Here is a 19,658-nt window from a genome sequence, read left to right as displayed (position 1 = left end):
ATCAGGTTACCGTTTCCTTAAAGAAGAAGCTAAAATGGAGGTCACAAACCAGGTTCCATCACTTAGAGATAAACATGTTTGGAAAGCCATTTGGTCGATGCAAGTGCCACAAAAGGTAAAGACTTTTATATGGAGGGCCTGTCGCAATGCCATGCCAATGAAACAAGCTTTGGTGAGAAGAACCATTATTGCCAACTCCATCTATGACCGATGTAGAGCTGAAGCCAAAGACCCACTCCATGCTTTGTGATCATGCACTGAGCTTGATATTGTCTGGGCAGACCAATCATTATGGAATTTCAGAAATTCAGTTGGTTTCGCAAACTTTAAAGACTTGGTCTCGTGGATAACATTGGAGGGTAAGTAGCTGGATCTTTTTACAATCACGGCATGGTCAGTTTGGAATCAACGGCACCAAGTCCGTTTACAAGTTCCTGCTACTACTCTTCACTAAGTTACTGTTGCATTGAGAACTAACCTGAATGGCTTCCACATAAAGAGATAAGAAACGGAGACACAGGTTCGACGGGGTTGTTAGTATCTCACAATCGCTGGCTGCCTCCTCCAATGAATATGGTAAAAATTAACTTTGATGGTGTTGTTTTCACAAAAGAAAAGAAAGCTGGTGTAGGCGTGGTGGTCAGAGATGCAAAGGGCTTGGTTTTAGCTTCATGTGCAAAGGAAATGCACCAACCTTTAAAGGCAGCGGTGATCCAGTCATTGGCAGCAGCTACACCTTTGTCCTTTGCAACAAATCTTGGCTTTCGACGTGTTGTTTTGGAGGGAGATTCGATGGATGTGATACAAGCCTTGAAAGAGAATGCAGAATCCTTAACACCAAGAGGTTTGCTACTTGAGGATGTGAGAATGTTATCCCAAAATTTTGAACAATTGCTTTACTCTCATACAAAAAGAGAAGGCAATTCTGTAGCTCATAATCTGGCTAAATATGCTTTATGCTTCCCAGATTTTTTAGCGTTGATGGAGGATGTTCTACCACAAATACAATCTGTTTTACAAGCTGATTTAGCTTGCTTTCATTAACAAAGTTTATATTTTCCCCCTAAAAAAAAAAACGCAATACACATTTTTTTTTTCTTTTGAGCAACATTGATTGGCCCCTTATTTTAGTGTGTATCTTTTATTGTCCTCATAATTTGATTTGTTCCATCGCTTAAAATCATAACAGGACTTTTAATATGTTTATTTTATTTTATTTTAATTTTCACTTTCTTTGGTTTTGTCATCTGATAAACATTCCAAAGTTAGCGCAACTATTTGGAATAGTTGTTAGTAATAATTACTTAGTATCTGATAAAGGAAAAAAATCCTAATAAAGGCATGTGTCAGTGTGTGTGTTTCGAATGTGTCTAGTCATGTCTAATAGACAGCTACTTACATTTCCATTTAGGCCCTGCTTGACAATGATGCTTTAAAAAGCATGGAGAGCAAAACCAGGAGCCTTCTTCAAGGTAGAGACTAGAGATCATGACCATTTTATGAGCTACACCAGAAGTCAGATGGAAAGTGAGATGTTTGTTCCATTGGGTCATAGATTGAGAAATTGAACAAGGTAATTAAAATCCTTTTGATGATGTTAAAAACCGTCATTAGATCTATCACCCAAACCCGCAGTCTTCAGTAAAAGGTGAAGATTAGTGAACTTGCAAAAATGGAAATACTTTCAAAGAGCACCAGTGTGGTGTCGGCCTAAGATCCTCCGAAGGTTAAGTCAAAAACTCGCAATGAACTTTTAAGAAGGAGTTTCCGAATAGTATTTTTTGCGTACCTTGAAATTGGGGTGCCTTGTTGTTTACATAAAGGTCTATGGATGACCATCTTAGCTGAATTGTAGGGATATGAAGTTATCCTTCAGCTGAATTGTAGGAGTTGGGAACTATCCCTTTGCTGATTTGTAGGAGATGAAAGTTATCCCTTTGTTGGCGGTTGTGTAAATGTAGGAGAGTCTTAGGTGATGCAAGCATTGTAATGTAAGCTTAGTATGCTCATCTTTACCCATCCGTCAATGAGGGTGATGGATGGATGTCAAGGTCAGGCTCACAAGTGCTTACCCTTTTGCTTCTATGTGTGAAGAGCGCTTGGTTAGAGTAGTCGTGATAATTTGCATTTGTTACATTGAGTCTTCCATTTTTGATAAGTAGGTAATTGTAGAAGACTAGCCTATCTTGGAAGACTAGATATGGAGTTAGTTAAAAAGTATCCCATCAGTTGCCTCCCATTCCGTGGTCGTCCCTTTTTTTGGGCGAGCCACGAAATTGTTCATTTTTGTTCTTCATCATCATTCTTTTCTTTTTCTTTTTTCTCTTTTTTTTTTTGGACACATGGCAGCCTCGAGTTGGCCAACCATTGCCTCGTTTGGTGTTCCTAAGAATTTTGCCTATAAATAAGCGAATTTCCCATTTAAACCTCACTTATTTTTAAAATTTTCGCTTAAGCCATCTTCAGAGCTTTCTTGGTTGTTCGCTTTCCTGCTCGTTAGACTCTAGTCGTTTGGTTGTTTGATTGTCCAAACCTTCTCTTATTTGATCAAAACTTGTCTAGATTTTTCTCATTCAATCTCTAATCGTCCGTCTTCCTTACTCGTTTAAACGATACACATCTAGATTCTGCTTATTCAAGCTCCAGTCATCCAAAGCACTTCTTAGCCGAATTTCATCGAACTTTGCTAGTAAGCCACTTTAACTTTTCTTTATTGCATTCACTAAATAGGACCCATAAAATCAAACGAGTACGTGGACCTAGTTTTATTTCATCATTATAGGTGTAAGAATGGGTGAGTTCGGGTCCACTCGTAGCCCCCCGTCATCCAAACATAGAAAACTAGATGACAAACGGTTGCCTCCAAGTGTGAGCATAGATTCACTTGACAATGTTCTTTCTTTAGAGTTGTCATAGACAAGCCCATCTAGAGATGAGCCAAGGGAAGACTCTTTTGATGCTGAGCTAGGGGAGGGCTCATTGGCTGGTGTTGAGTCATTCGAGCCAAGTTCCGAGGTTGGGTCGTTAGGTACCATTTCAGTAGGTGGAGATGGTGATTCCTCTCCATTTGAAGGCCCTAATCGCCCCTTTATCTTGCTTGATAAATGGGAGGTGAACAAGTATTGTTCCTCCCTTTCTAAAAAGAGGTTACTTAATACCGTCCACCCGTAGGTGACTTTGGTTATGCATCCACCCTTAGGTGACTTTGCCCATTCTCCTTCCCTCTTAAGGTGACTTTACATTTAGACCGTTCACCTGTAGGCGACTTTGGTCGTTTGTCCTCCCTTAGGCGACTTTATGTTTAGACCGTCCATCCGTAGGTGACCTTGGTCGTCTGTCCACCCTTAGGACTTTGTTTGTTGTTCTTCTCTCTTAGGGTGACTTTACGTTTAGACCATCCACCCATAGGTGACTTTATGTTTAGACCGTCCACCCGTAGGCAACTTTGGTCGTTTGTCCACCTTTAGGCGACTTTGTTCATTGTCCTTCCCTCTTGGGGAAACTTTACGTTTAAACCGTCCACCCATAGGAGACTTTTGTCATTTGTCCTTCCCTTTTGGGGTGACTTTATGTTGGACCATCCACTAGTAGATGACTTTGATCGTCTATCCTTCCTTCTTGGGGTGACTTTGTGTTGGACCGTCTACCCGTAGGTGACTTTGGTCATGTGTCCACCCTTGGGCGACTTTGCGTTGGACTGTCCACCCGTAGACAACTTTGGTTATACGTTCACCCTTGGGCGACTTTGCATTAAACCATCCACCTGTAGGTGACTTTGGTCATGCATTCACCCTTGGGCGACTTTGTGTTGGACTATCCACCCGTTGGCAACTTTGGTCATGCATCCACCCTTAAGGGACTTTGCTTTAGACCGTCCACCCGTAGGCAACTTTGGTCATGTGTCCACCTTTAGGCGACTTTGGTTGTTCACTTCCTTCTACCAAATGCATCACAAGTGGAGAAAATGCTTATATTCAAATGATAAGCTCATAGGAAAATAATTTAAGTCTCAAATAAGCAAATAACATCAAACCATAAGTTGCATCAAAACATGACACTTATAAGCAATGTATGGAAAAGAAATGCAAGCAAAGTAAATGTAAACATAGTTGTAGGAAGCGAACTATTGGCAGTACTCCCTCAAGTGCTCGTTGTTCCAAGGGTGAGGTAGCTTTTGCCTGTCAAGTGTCTCTTGGTGGTAAGTACCTCTCTTGAAGCAGTCGACGACCTTGTACTGTCCTTCCCACTTTGAGGCTAGCTTTCCTTGTGTCGAGTCCCTGGTGGCGAGTGTTACCCTTCTCAAAACTAACTCTCCTATGTTGAAGTGTCTTGCCTTCACCCGTCTATTGTAATGCCTGGCCATGAGGTTTTGATACTGAGCTAGCCTTTGTTCAGCACCCATTCTTTCTTTGTCTAGTAAGTCAAGGTTGAGATGCAACTCTTTGTCATTGTTTTCTTCATTGTAGTGATCCACTCTAAAGCTTGTAAGTCCTACCTTTGCTGGTATTACCGCTTTGGTTCCAAACACAAGTTTGAATGGAGTTTCACCTGTAGGGGTCCATGTTGTCGTCCGATATGCCCATAAGACACTCGGAAGCTTATCTGGCCATATGCCCTTTGCCCCCTCAAGCCGAGTCTTGATTAATTTGAGTAAGGATTGGTTCATTACTTCTACTTGTCCATTGGTTTATGGATATGCTGGTGAAGAGTAGTGGTTCTTAATTGAGAGCTGTTGACGAAATTCTAGGAACGCTTCGCTATCAAACTGCTTTCAATTATTAGAAACTAGCACCCTCGATATCCCGAAGCTACAAACAATGCTCATCCATATGAAGTTCCTAATGTTTTTTTTTCAGTGATGGTAGCTAGAGGCTCAGTTTCAACCCACTTTGTGAAGTAGTTAATGCCAATTACAAGGAACTTGAGCTGTCAAACTGCTATTGGAAATGGACCATTATGTCTAGTCCCCATTGTGCAAAGGACCATGGAGACGTCATTGGGGTGAGTTGCTTTGGTGGTTGTCGAGGGATGCTACTAAGCGTTGGCATTTATCACACACTCTAATATAGGACTGGGTATCCTTCTGCATTGTAGGCCAGTAGTATCCTGTACGAATGAGCTTTTGAGTAAGAGAATAGGCCCCTGCGTGGTTACCACAAATTCCTTCATACACCTCTCTTAGCACGTAGTTTGCTTCACTTAGGGCTAAACATCTTAAATACGAAAGAGAGAAACCTTTCTTGTACAATATGTCCCTTATCAAGACAAAATACGAAGCCCAAACCTTCAGCTTTCTTGTACTACCTTGGTCATCTGGAAGTCGTCCGTCTTTCAGGTAAGAGATGCAGGGAGTCATCCAATCGTCTCTTAGCAGAATCACTTGGACTTCTATTTGATCCATTGTTGGTGAGCATTGTATGAAAGAGAGTTCTCTTGGAATTTGTACAAGCTTTGCTTCCAAGCTTTGGCCTACGTGTTGCTTCACAAGATGCATATATTTCTTCATGCACTCCCCTTTCTTCTCATAGTCTCCATTAACTTGTCCGACGACTACTTGGGAGTCATAATGGATAACTATAGAAGATGCTCTTATGGCATTAGCTAAGTCAATGCCTACTAGGAGTGCCTCATATTCAACCTTATTGTTTGTTGTTTGCAATTGAAGCCTTACAGCACACTCTACCACATCCCCTTCTGGTGATTGTAGTATAATGCCAACCACCGGCATGCTTGTTGGATGAGCCGTTAGTCTTGACAATCCATGCGGCTGCCCCCCATTCCTTGCCCTTTTCATTCTTGGAAGGTGAAAGTTCTGCCGCAAAATTGGCTAGAGCTTGAGCCTTAATGGCTGTCCTTGGTCAATACTGCACATCAAATTCACTCAATACAATGGCCCAAAGAACCATTCTTCCCACTGCATCGGGGCTATTCATGGCTTTCTTCAGTGGTTTGTTCGTCAAGACGATTATTGTATGGGCTTGGAAGTATGGACTCAGCTTGCGAGTAGCCGTGACTAGAGCGAATGCCAACTTCTCAATAGGAAGGTATCTCTCTTCAGCTCCCCTTAAGGCTTTGTTGGTGTAGTATACGGGCATCTGTATCCTTTCTTCCTCTCTGATCAAGGATGAACTAATGGCTACAGGCGACACCACCAAGTAGAGGAAAAAGTCCTTATTTGGCTTTGATGGACTGAGTAAGGGTGGTGTCGACAGGTAGGCCTTCAGCTCTTCAAAAGCTTTTTGACAGTTGTTAGTCCGCTCAAATGTCTTCTCCAATGTCCGTGGTCACGATGGAAGTGGCAATACTTGTTCCTGGACTGATTGTTTGGGTATCCCTTCAACTTTTCTGGCCACTTGAGTGCAAGGTCATCCCTGATTTGCATCAATACCTAATCCAAGGGAGTATTTACTGGGGTGAAGTTAATGATTCACCCAGATGGAGGCCTTGCCTTCCTGTCATCTCTCTTCCTATCCAGCTGAGAGGTTGTCTTCCTAGTGTTAGCTCGGGTGTCTTCTGTATTTTCTCTTCCTCTTACCCTTTCCATTTTTTTGAGCAATTAGTGCATCTTCCGCATTCATGTACTTTGTAGCCTTAAAAAAGCATATTAGCGATGGTCTTCGGCTCATCTTTCAGCACAAAGAAGAAGAATTCTCCTTCTTTGAGCCTACTAGAAATGGCTGTCACTAGGACCATCTCATCCATCTCGTTTATCAGTAGGACTTCCTTATTGAATTGGGCCACGTATGACCTTAGGCTCTCATCTTTTTGTTGCCTGATCTGCATCAGTGCATGTGTTGAGCGTTTATGCCTTTGTCCCCCAATGAAGTGGGTGACAAAGTTATTGCTCAACTCCTTGAAGATTGATACAGAGTTTGGATTAATCTTGCTGAAAAAAACTCATGCTGACCGCTTCAGGGTGGTAGGGAAGGCTCGACACATTATCTCATCTAAGATGCCTTGGATGTGCATGAGAGTCTTAAAGGATTCAAGATGGTCAAGTGGATCTTTCATCCCATCATGAGTCTCCAAGGATGGCATCTGGAATTTAGGCGGTAATGGGCAAGATGTGACTTGTGCTGTGAAGGGAGAGTCGGTGCGATGTACTAGGTTGTCAAGTGTTGTTGTTCCTCCCTTCATGTCATTCATCATAAGATCCATTTTGTCCTTCATTGCCTTCATCTTAGTCTCCCATTGTGCGTTGCCTATTTCGGGTTCGTGGAGCAATGCATCTTATCTTCTGGTTCACCTACTAGGTACATTGCTCTCAGTCTTGTCTTCTTCACGATGATCATTCCTTGACTGGTGATGGTTGGTGCGCTCTTGGTGGTTGCTGGCTTCAAGTCGCTGCTTTCACAGTTGTTCAACCTCCAACACTTGATTCTACTGCACAAGGGCTTTATTCTGCTGGGTAAGTCGTTCGATAGCAGTTGAGAGCATCTACAGTTGCCTTTCTATGGCGGTGGGGGGATTTCTAGTTTATGGGTTGACTGATGCCATCGATTGAGTTTGGACCATACGAACTTTTGGCTCAAGGGTAAAGCAATGGCTAATCACTCAGTTCCCACAGATGGCGCCAACTGATGATGCTGAAAACCGACAGTAGGTCTATCGCCCAAACCCACATTCTTTAGTAAAAAATGAAGAGTAGTAAACTTGCAAAAATGAAAATACCTTCAAAGAACACCAGTGTGATGTCGGTCTAAGACCCTCCAAAGGTTAAGTCAAAAACTCACAATGAACTTTTAAGAAGGAGTTTCTGAATAGTATTTTTGTGTACCTCGAAATTTGGGTGCCTTGGTGTTTATATAAGGGTCTGTGGATAACCACCTTAGCTAAATTGTAGGGACATGGGGTTATCCCTCAGCTAAATTGTAGGAGTTGGGAACTATCCCTTTGCTGATTTGTAGGAGATGGAAATTATCCCATTGCTGGTCGATTGTATAAATATAGGAAAGTCTTAGATGATGCGGCATTGTAATGTAGGCTTAGTATGCCCATCTTTACCCATCCGTCAATGAGGGTGACGGATGGGTTAGAAGGTCAGGCTCTTAAGTGCTTACCCATTTGTTTATGTGCGTGATGAGCGCTTGGTTGGAGTAGCCATGATAATTTGCATTTGTTACATTGAGTCTCTCATTTATGATAAGTAGGTAATTTTGGAAGACTAGCCCATTTCGGAAGACTAACTCATTTTGGAAGACTAGCCCATCTTGAAAGACTAACTCATTTCGGAAGACTAGCCCATCTCGGAATACTAGATATAAAGTTAGCTAAAAAGTTCCCCATCAACCTTCAACCATTCCTCCTTGCTTTTCTGTGGATTTTTTTTTCCTTTATTCCTTTGGTTTTTAGACTTGCAGTAATGTACCGCATAATATATTGACCCTTCATTTGGGCCCAATATGATAAAAATGCAATACACAACCCAACTACACAGGTATGAATAAAATTAAATAATACTGTGTACAAACTACAAAGGTATTAGTACAACAGTATGAAAGTATCAATACATTAAACCTAGACAAGATGGTAGGCTTGGGGCTATTGAGCCCAATGCAATGATGCACAGTATGTATGGTTGGGTATAAATGTGTAAGATATGATTCATTGACGAGGGAAATTTCAGTTTTTTTAAACCAGAAATAATAAGGTGATAGTTCCAAGGCAATGGATTAGCAATATAAATTCCTTTCTTTTTTGTGAACCTTTTTTATTATTTTTTTGGGTGAATTTGCTCATGATATTCTGTGATTTTGAGGCTAACGAAACACATCTCATTTTTTGAGACTGTAACGCCTAAACAGTCTGATCCAAAATCCTACCCTCTTTGTTGAAATGGGCACATTGATAAACGGCTCCTCAAAAGCTGCTTTCTCACTGAGTTCTTCAAAAGCGTCAACCACATTTTGAAGTCTTGCAACAAATTCAATCAAAAGCGAAACAAATGTTGCTAGGGACAACGCACTTGCACTTTCATATGTCTTGCATTCAGTTTCTTTACCAACTGCATCACCATTAAGTGAGAGACCCAATGGCCAAGATATTTGCTCCCTAGACATATCCTTTGAATAATCAAATTTTGATGGAGCCCATACTGGAAGTGACCTCAAATCGAGCACAGTTTCACTCAAAGACTTAAACCCCAATTGCATACTTTCATTATCTTTATCCAAAAGATTTTCTTGGTGTTCTAGTTCCTTAGGATGTTTTCCAATTTCCAAGCTCTCTGAATTGACTAGGAGATATGATCTTTGGTCTATCTTCTTTTGTAATTGCTCTGCAGCTTCATGAACTTCTTTAAGTAAGTCTTCGGGGCCTAGTTTTTCCATCTTTTCTACTTTGCTACCAAGCTCACGTAAAAATTTAGCACCTTCTGCTCCAACCCTTTGAAGCTCGTTACAAAAGACCCGTCTCCTTTCTGCTGGGGCCTGAATGTAGGCTCAAAAGTTTAATAATTTGAATGACATTAGTCTTTTTTGATGAATGAATGACATTAGATATATTACAAATTTATTATATAACTTTTATAAAACTAATTAATGTGTTACTAATTCAAAAAATAAAAAAAAAATCACATTCATTTATAATTATGCAGTGGAAATCTTTTAATAATAATAATAATTACCTGTATTTCTGACATAATACATCCATGCAGTGCCATGACTGTGAAAGCACAATGCCTTAATGCACCGCTTACTTTAACATAGTTTTTCCAAGGATAATCGAACATTTTATAACGACCGTGAGGTGGTTCCCAGACTGCGAAGCCTAACTGCACATATTAGAACACATCAAGACCATGCATAATAGTGAACACCTACACTTTTTTTTTTCAATTAGCATTGTATGATATTAATATAGCAAATACCAGAGTATCCTCTTGGCCTTTGGATTCTACCACTGATTGGTAACCCTTGTACAATGGATCATCTGCAGCTTGGAATGTAAGAATTGTTGAAGGGACCCTTTCATATTCAACACATTTCAAGTACCCATTAACGCATCCTAGAAAACAAGCTTGGGATAATCAACAAAAAGATTTAAGCAATGTGGCTAGCTAATATATATATGAAAAAGCATTTACTTAACTTCCTGAATAATATTGTCACCTGGCATAACTAAAACAGATACTCACAGACCTTCTAATGAACTGGCTAAACTATTGAAATTTTTCACCACCAAATTGTGCAAATCCTCTCCTGACCAAATGGGGTAAATACAAATATTTACAGCTAGACAGACCCCTGCCCCCACTGCAATAAGCACTAGTCGAGTCAGGACTGCCTCTGTATATTCTCTTGTTCTATTCCCAGCAACCATAAGGATACAATAGGTCAATATGAATACTCGAAATCCATATTCATAGGGCTTCATTGTCGGATACAGCTTCAAATAAGAGGTACAAGATCCTAACCACCATAGAGCATAAAATAAATTTTTTGTTAAACTTTTAAGTGATTCATGGTAATATTTGTTAAAATTCATACCTGTTATAAAAGTGCTTATGACAATTACAACTTGCTCCCATTGGCCAGCCAATAAAGATAGCTCAGCAAAGCAGTAAGCAAGAATTCCAGCACACAATGTTCCCAACCCACGATTAAATCCCTTGATAAAAGTTGCTCCTAGGTGAAATAATAGTGAGTAGTTAGCTTTAGAATTTAATAAAAACATAAATCACCATTGAAGCAAATTTTTATAATTTAATATTTTGATCATGAACAAACTCCTAACAAATATACAATTCAAATATAATACACTAAACGATAATTATCATACCTATGCTGAATTCAAACATCACAATGACAGTGAGGATTGCCCAGATTGAGTACTGACCAATGTCGTGATATGTTTCTCTCCAGAATATGAGCAAGGTCACAATTGACAATGCCAGTCCCATTTTGATTCCAAATATGATTTTTCGGGGATCAGAGCGACCCATTTCCCATGCTTTCCCAGAAAAATCTTGTAAGCTAATCCAACAATTCTTTATTTTTTCTCTTACCGAAGTGAGACATACACATCTGCTCCCCTCATCATCATCTCCTAAGCTTCTAAATGCAAGTAGCTCTTCTTTATTATTGCCTACAAAAGTATGCCTGGGTGACTCCATTTTGTCACTTTGGTTCACGTACTTGGGAAAATTAGATGCACAAAGTACCAATAGCTCATGAGGGATGAGATTATAAAGAGAGTTTAGCAAAAATGGGCATTACTAGTAAAAGCCAAAATTAGCATAGGAAGTATTCAATTTCATACAAAAAGCACAAAATAGTACCACAAAAAATAAATTATTCTTATTTATTGCTGAGTTACCAAATTAGCAAAAACATGATTTTTAATGAGAGCACAAAACCTATTTAAAAAAAAAAAAAAAAAAAAAAAAAAACAAGGGGGAACAAAACAATCCAAAAAAGAAAAAAAAATGGAAATGACAAAAATATTTGTGCTTTTAATGCTTTGATACCCACACATGATCAAAGTAGGAACATGATTATTAATAATTAAATAATTAAATTCACTATTTTCAAGATGAATTGAAATGTCGTATCATGTCACAATTAATCATTTCGAGTAAAATATATTTACAACAATGCTTCCAACCTAAAATCCATTGGTTATGACTTGCTATAACTTGAGGAAAGATCTAATCACATTTATGTTATATCCTAAAAGAACAAATAAAATTATAATTAAGGTTCATTGTAATCAATTATATATTCCAGATCAACCTAATAAACATCTAATGTAGCAATAGCACTCAACACACACTTGTGCAACATCTTTCACAATCCAAATTCAGGTATCACATGACCTCTTAATACATATGAGTGTCATTTCTACCAAACGACTATTGTTTCTAATCTATATTACTTGGCCGTAATGTAGTGTGGTTGAAGGCACAATGTTTAAAAGTACATAATAATACCATTTTTTTCTCACTTTTATATATAAGATATATATATATATATATATATATATATTAAAATCAAAGTACAATTAGAATCCAAAGTTTCTAATTGTTTTCTAATTTTGAGCCACTAGTATAATTTAATTTTCTTAATTTTAGTTCTAATTAACCCATTCATAATACTCAGCGCAAAAACTGAGATAATCACCTCATGTACCTAGATAAAATCACTTTATCATCACTATTGTTGAATATTTTTGTGCCTAAGCATGCGTTACAACCTAATTAGCATTACACCCAAGACATCCCACTACCTCCAAACTCAACTACTTTAGGTGATTAGTGAACTTTCTATTTCTTTGGTGATACAAGGAAAAAGTTCTATTAAACTAATTGTAATGATTATAATTTATAGCATACAATAGACCAATCAATCATTATTTATATATATATATATATATATATATATATATATATATATATATAACTAGAGACTCATGAGGGAAAGCATGGGATTCTGCCAAGTGACACATTATATGACATCCTTTTCATTAGACTTTCACCTCATCTAAATTTAGCATTTATGTTAAACTATTAAGCAATGACAAATGCATTTATTTCAATGTATTAATAAACTTTAAAGGATATGTATACATTTATAATTTTACATGGTTTGGATAGATATGGATGGATCTAAAAAGTCATGGGAAATGTAGAAGTTAAGAAAACTTTTCAATTTTCTACATAAAACTAACTTCAATGCAAAATTGCAAGAGTTGGATTCAATGAATTGAGTAATATTATTACTCGTCTCCACATTTGTCCAATATAAATCTCCATTCCCTTTGGGCTTAAAAATTAAACTTCCACCACCGTGCACCCTTGGTGCAGTGGTCACTCCACATGTATAAGTACTTGTGGGGTGTGGAGGGCAAAGGCCAGGATTCAAGCCTCTTGGAGCGAGTTTCACACACATATACATACTTAGATTAGGCAAGAGTAGAATTTCTATCTTGTATAAACAAAATTAAAAATTAAAAATTAAACTTCCATAATTTTTCTCTCAATATCTTTGGTTTTCTTTCTGAGAGGTATGTTAATTTTGAAAATATTATGTTCATCTTCAATATTTTTTTTAGATGTTATGTATATGTTTTTACTTATTTAGCATAATAATGTGTTTAGGCTTATTTTTTCATATTATGTGTCAAATTAGATTTTTGGTTTCCCATATGATGCATATACTTGGTATGGATTTGTAGTTTTTTTGGTTGCTTTTAGTTCAATTTGAATTTAGAGGTTAAATTGTGATATTATTGCATCACTATGGCATTATTTTTTCTGTTGTTGTATCATGAAATTCTAGCAGTTTTTATAGCTAAACTATATAATAATAATAATAATAATAATAATAATAATAATAATAATAATAATAATAATAATAATAGGTGAAACTAAGAGAAATTCAAATTAAAATTCCAAATTAGAGTTCCAATTTTGCGCCATGTGTTCTAAATTATTTATTATTAAAGAGTTTTATTTCTTAATTTTATAATCAAATGTGAAACCACATTATAAATATTTATCCAAGTGAGCTATTAAATATAAAAACCAAAGAGTCTAAAATTAATAAATTGAAAAGAAGAAAAAAAAGTGCTTCACAATAATAATAAAAAATGGACAATTTACATTTTATACCTAATAATATCCTTACAAATTTTTTTAAAGAGTTAATAAAATATAAAAATAACTATCAATAGTATTTAAATTATATATATAGGAATTATATTATGCATTTTACTGTATATCTTTAAGTGTATCCATACATATGCATGAGATTACAAGCTAGTTGATATATAAAGCATAAATCATACAACAAAGACACCTAAGAACTTAACACATTTGTAAATGACAATGTGAACTGTGACTTGGTTACGTTTCTAGGTTGCATGAATTAGAGGAATTTTTTCCCTCAATGTATTTAGTTTGAATTTAGTTTTAGTAGAAAATTTCATAGATTAATTGTGATAAACAATAAATGTATTCATGAAATCAATCGGTCATAAATAATTTCTTACAAAATTTATCAAAATGCACCGTGCATTGCACAAGATACCAGCTAGTTTATTATAATATTTTTTTCAAATCCATTATGGCATGAGTAAAGTTACATCACAATATTTTTCATAATTATTGATTTCACAAGTTGTGATTAATTCTCGCATGACTATACGAGTTTATCACTAACACTACTTTATTGTCTACCATTAACAATTTGTTACCTCAACAATTTAAAAAAAAAAAAAATGTAAGAAAAGTTGTGACTCTAAACTTATTGTTATGATATTATAATTTATACATCCTCCTCTCACTACTTAGTTAAGTTTCATGTTACTTAAGAGAGTGTGTTGTATATAGTATAACTTGTCTCATCCTCTCTTAAAAGTTATCATGGCTTTTAAGTGAAATTGTGGTGTATTTTTGTGTTAGAACTCATTTTTCTCTCCTTTGTGTGTGTATGTGTTTGTTTCTAAAAAGAAAATAATCAAGTCCCATATTTTACTTAAGTGATTCTGAAGATGTTACAAATTTCATTACATAAACCTTATAAACTAATGTATTATCAAATACAAATACAAATATATATATATATATATAAAAAGAAAAAAAAAACTAATTTCATATATTTATTTATTATGTGGTTGAAATAATACCAATCACATTAATATCGGTGCCGAATCCTTTAACATAAAATTAATGATAATTTAAAATTTTCCTGATCTTTTCAAAAGGAGGCATGATAGCCTTACATGGCTTAATGTTGAAGAAACTTATTCTTACGGTACCATTTGTTATGCTTCGTTTTTAGTCTTCTATTAGAAGATATCAAGGACATTATGGAATTACATGACTCTTAATGGTGAAGAAATTTCTCTTACGGTACAATTTGTTATACTTAGCTTTAGAAGTCATCAAGGACATGATAGCCTCATATGGCTTTAGAAGTCATCAATGACATGACGGCCTCATATGGCTCTAAATGGTGACGAAATTTCTTCATAACGTACTACCACCATGGCACGGCACACTCGACTCCTGTACATGGCCATAAAAATAGTGTGTCCGTGTGTTTAGATGAGTTTAAAACTCCAACTTATTTTTCATAAAATAACTAGTAAACGAATTAATTAAAAATTTATATATATATATATATATATATATATATATAAAGGACAATATTTTACTAATAATATTATAACTTAATAACTAGTGAGTCACTTAAAATTTTAATAAAGTTTCAACTAAGATAAATTAATTATTATTATTATTATTATTATTATACCTAAGTTTGTTTTAATTATTATTGTAGGGGTAAAATTCACAAGTCAAATAATGGGCCTTGGGCCCTATACAGAGTCCAACTACGACCAAAGGGAGAAATGGGCCGTCAAAACAAATGCTAGCCCAACCCAAATAAGTCCAAATTTATTTAAAGGAGACGTCCAAGGAGGAGTGTCTCCTCGGACGCGCCAAATACAAGCCCAACGTGCACCCTATCCATAATAAGGAGTCATTCCAAACAAATATTGGTAATGAGGATAAGTCCCAAAAAGCAGGAAGGAGGAAGAAAAGATGAGACGTCCAGGGGGCAGCCACAACTGCCGCATTAAATGCAGGGAAGCTACTTTCCCAGCCACATTAACGTGGAGAAGACAGGCGAACAGTGTTACATTGGCCAATGCAACTCACAGAAAGATAAGGTGGATGTCCGATGGGACAAGCACTCAAGTGAGGGTTTAGATGGTTAACAAGTGTAAGGTTCTTATCAATCTAAGGAGGCTATATAAGAGAAGGAAATCCCCATGAAAAGGGGATCGGAAAATTTAGAGGGAAAAAAGAGAGAGAGAGATTAAAGAATTCTGTAGTCTAAATCAGAGCAAGAGGTGCACTCGTACGTCTCCTCGAACCGGTATCCTGTGGACATAAATGAAATATTCTCACGTTCAGACTGTTGCATGGCATACAACTAATTAACGTTCACTTCGTCCAACCCTAGTTCTGTAACCCGCTCTCTACAAATTCATTGTCTAGGGTCTTTTGGGCTAGAACCACTTATTTGCTGGGCCTGGGCCCCAAAAAACGCCCCTACAATTGGCGCCGTCTGTGGGAAGAACTTGTGCCTCGACAAGTGAAACTGTAAGAAATGGAAGGATCAGGTCCGCGCTAAACCGGACGTGCAGATTCCCAACGGCAGGACAATTTTTTGAATCTCGAACGAAAGAAAGACCAAGACAAGCAACGAGAGGGCAGTGTGAACACCTCTCACACGAGTAGAAGCTGCTCGAAAGGGAAAGGTCATGCATCTCATAAGCAAAACGATCGAAAGGCTCTACAGCAAGATATTGATGATCTGAAGAAGAAGTTGCGCCGAACGCAGCGAAAACGTCCTTCGCCCGGCTCGGACACTAGTAGTGATGAGGATAACGAATACAGGCAGAGATCAAGAACCCCTCCAAGCGAGACTTTTTCCTACGAGGAAGAGCGGCCTCGCAAACGCGGCCACAAAAGCCCATCTTACCAAGGCCTGGCCAACGATGCCAAGAGTAAGGCCCTGGATCGCATCTCCCAGTCGCCTTTCACGTGTAGAATAAAGAGGGCAGAGCTTCCTCGGCAGTTTCATCAACCAACGTTTGCCATATACAATGGTCGGACTGACCCAGTAGAGCATGTAAGCCAATTTAATCAGAGGATGGCCGTCCATTCCAGGGATAAGGCGTTAATGTGTAAGGTGTTTCCGTCCAGCTTGGGATCTATGGTGATGAGAGGGTTTGATGCCCTCAAGCCGAATTCCATAGATTCCTTTAAACAGTTGACACAGGCTTTTGGTTCCCGCTTCATTACCAGCAGTAGAGTCCCTCGACCCTTAGATTCCCTCATATCCTTGTCCATACGGGAAGGGGAGACACTAAAGGCCTACTCAGACAAGTACTGGGAAATGTATAATGAGATAGAAGGAAATTACGATGACGTCGCCATTAGTACGTTCAAAAGGGGCCTGCCGACAGAGCATGGCTTAAGAAAGTCCCTCACTGGGAAGCCAGTCACCAGCGTGCGCCAACTCATGAACAGAATTGACAAGTACAAAAGGGTCGAGGAGGACTAGCAGATGGGGAAGGGTAAAGCGAAGGTTGTCCCTCAGGAGAGGAGGGACTTCAGGTCGGATCGCTTTAACAGCAATAACAGGCCGAGAAGAGACTATGCGGAACAGTCTGGATCCACTGGGGCTCAGGTAGTCCATGCTGTGTTCCGAGAACCATTACACAAGATCCTAGAGAAGGTGAAGTGCGAACCTTTCTTTCAATGGCCGAACAGGATGGCAGGTGACCCCTCGAAACGTAATCAAAATCTGTATTGTGCGTACCACCAAGAGCCAGGTCACACCACCGATGATTGCAGGAATCTGAAAAACCATTTGGACCGGCTTGTCTGAGAAGGGAAGTTGAGGCATCTGTTGCATCGCCCTGAATGATGGCAGGAACAGTCAAATATCGAAACCAGACAAAGTACATTAAGGCCACCCATTGGCACAATAAATGTCATTCTTGCCACACCTGGAAGGACTGGTTCCAGCCCTTTCAGAGTAATGTCAGTGGGCAGGTTCCCGACTGAGCCGGACGACAGGGAATCCAAGAGAGCCAGAGTGATTGCCACGCCCTTAATCGGGTTCTCGAAGGAGGGAAAACAAGGAACCCTTCAACCCCATGATGATGCCATAGTCGTCACACTCAGAATTTGAGGTTATGACATGAAAAGGGTGTTAGTTGATCAAGGCAGCGCCGTGGAGGTAATGTACCCTGACTTGTATAAGGGGTTGAACTTGAAGCCAGAAGATCTGTCGCCATACGATTCCACTCTGGTCAGCTTTGAAGGAAAAACCATCACCCCGAAAGGCATGATTAGGCTACCTGTGCAAACAGACTCAGACGTGGTGGAGGTGAACTTCATTGTGGTAGATGCGTACTCCCCCTACACAGCTATCGTGGCCCGACCGTGGCTTCATGCACTAGGGGCTGTGTCATCAACCTTGCACCAAAAAGTGAAGTATCCGTCAGGAGATCAAGTCAAAGAAATAATTGGGAACCAAGGAATGGCTAGGCAATGCATGGTGTCGACAATCTCACGACGACCAAATAGTGAACCTTCCACTTCAGTCAAGAACGACTTATAGCAATTAATGACCCTGGTCCCAACTGCGGGTGGTGGAGGACCAGCCACGAAGGTGAGCTGTGAGGATCTGGAGAAAGTACTCGTCGGATCAGACCCTGAGAGGTTTTTTCAGATCGGCTCAAAATTACCACCCCAGGAGAAGTCAACACTAATTGATTTTCTCCGACAGAATGTGGACGTATTCGCCTGAGATCCCTATGAGGCCCCCCGGGTTAACTCAGATCTCATCTGCCATCACCTTAATGTTAACCCGGCTATAACGCCTAAGAAGCAACCTCCTCGGCGACCGTCAAAAAAACATGCAGACCCTGTGAGAGAAGAGGTCGCAAAATTGAAGAAAGCAGGGGCTATCAAAGAAGTATTCTACCCCGAATGGTTAGCCAACACAGTTGTGGTAAAAAAGAAGAGCGGGAAATGGCGGGTCTGCGTAGACTTCACGGACCTAAACAAGGCCTGCCCGAAGGATCCTTTCCCCATGCCACGGATAGACCGATTCGTAGATTCGACTGTCGGACACCCCCGAATGAGTTTTTTGAACGCCTTCCAAGGCTACCATCAGATATCCCTGGCTGCCGAAGACCAAGAAAAAACTGCTTTTGTCACCCCAGTCGGAAACTATCATTATAAGGTGATGCCCTTTGGCTTGAAGAATGCCGGGTCGACCTATTAAAGGATGATGATTAGGATGTTTGAACATCAGATGGACAAGAGCGTTGAAGTGTATATATATAGATGACATGGTGGTAAAAAGCAAATTGGTGGCCGACCACATCAGAGACCTCGGTGGCGTCTTTCAAATTCTGAGAAAGTATAAGCTACGACTGAACGCATCCAAATGTTCATTTGGGGTGGGATCAGGAAAATTCTTAGGCTATATGGTGACCTACAGAGGTATAGAAGTTAACCCTGACCAAATAAGAGCCATTCATAGCCTGCAGCCTCCTCAGAATCCCAAAGAGGTCCAGAAGCTCACCGGCATGATAGCTGCTTTAAACTGTTTCATCTCCCGCTCAGCGGACAGATGCAGGCCTTTCTTCCTCCTATTGCACAAGTGGAAGGGCTTCGAGTGGACTGAGGAGTTTGCTTTAGCTTTCCAACAGCTCAAGGAATACCTCGCCTGACCACCGATTATGTCCAGTCTCAATGCGGACGAGGTACTGTTTGCCTACATCGCGGTAGCCTCTCATGCAGTGAGCTTAGTGCTAATCCGAGAAGACAACGGCACGCAGCGACCTGTCTATTACGTGAGCAAATCACTGCAGGAGGCAGAGACTCGGTATCTCCCACTCGAAAAAGCTATCTTGGCCATCGTACAAGCCACGCGGAAGCTCCCCCACTATTTTCAGGCACATACTGTAGTTGTGCTAACTCAACTTCCGTTGGGGTCCGTCCTCCACAGCGCCGACTACACAGGCAGAATTGCAAAATGGGGAACGATTCTGGGCCCCTTCGACATTAGATACATGCCTCGCACCGCTGTAAAAGGTTAAGTCCTCGCCGATCTAGTAGCTGAATTTGC

At 39.2% G+C, this 19,658-nt stretch overlaps 1 protein-coding gene across 2 annotated transcripts; it reads right to left on the bottom strand.

Annotated features, from left to right (window-relative positions):
- Positions 1 to 8,403: 8,403 nt before the first annotated feature.
- Positions 8,404 to 11,219, bottom strand: LOC126690192 (aluminum-activated malate transporter 9-like). 2 transcript variants are annotated; one of them, XM_050385320.1, is made up of 6 exons: positions 10,780 to 11,219; positions 10,488 to 10,625; positions 10,140 to 10,409; positions 9,869 to 10,005; positions 9,626 to 9,772; positions 8,404 to 9,428 (listed from the first exon to the last, which is right to left on the bottom strand). In XM_050385320.1, exons 1-6 carry the CDS (start codon positions 11,111 to 11,113, stop codon positions 8,775 to 8,777), a joined length of 1,680 nt encoding a protein of 559 aa, XP_050241277.1. In that variant the 5' UTR covers positions 11,114 to 11,219; the 3' UTR covers positions 8,404 to 8,774. The 2 variants fall into 2 exon arrangements, with proteins under 2 accessions (XP_050241277.1, XP_050241282.1); XM_050385325.1 differs by lacking the exon at positions 10,140 to 10,409.
- Positions 11,220 to 19,658: the final 8,439 nt, after the last annotated feature.

This window comes from Quercus robur, chromosome 1 (assembly GCF_932294415.1).
Source record: "Quercus robur chromosome 1, dhQueRobu3.1, whole genome shotgun sequence".
Lineage (NCBI taxonomy): Eukaryota > Viridiplantae > Streptophyta > Magnoliopsida > Fagales > Fagaceae > Quercus > Quercus robur.
Note: the sequence above shows the minus strand (reverse complement) of the source record. Positions and strands in the feature narration are given on the sequence as shown.

Bases quoted from the DNA above. Each gene is read 5' to 3' on its own strand.
- LOC126690192 (XM_050385320.1), bottom strand. From the start codon at position 11,113: ATGGAGTCACCCAGGCATACTTTTGTAGGCAATAATAAAGAAGAGCTA. The intron at 10,410-10,487 runs GTATGAATTTTA...TATGGTGGTTAG, and splicing joins CATAAGCACTTTTATAACAG to GATCTTGTACCTCTTATTTG. The intron at 10,006-10,139 runs GTCTGTGAGTAT...CTTGTTTTCTAG, and splicing joins TTTAGCCAGTTCATTAGAAG to GATGCGTTAATGGGTACTTG.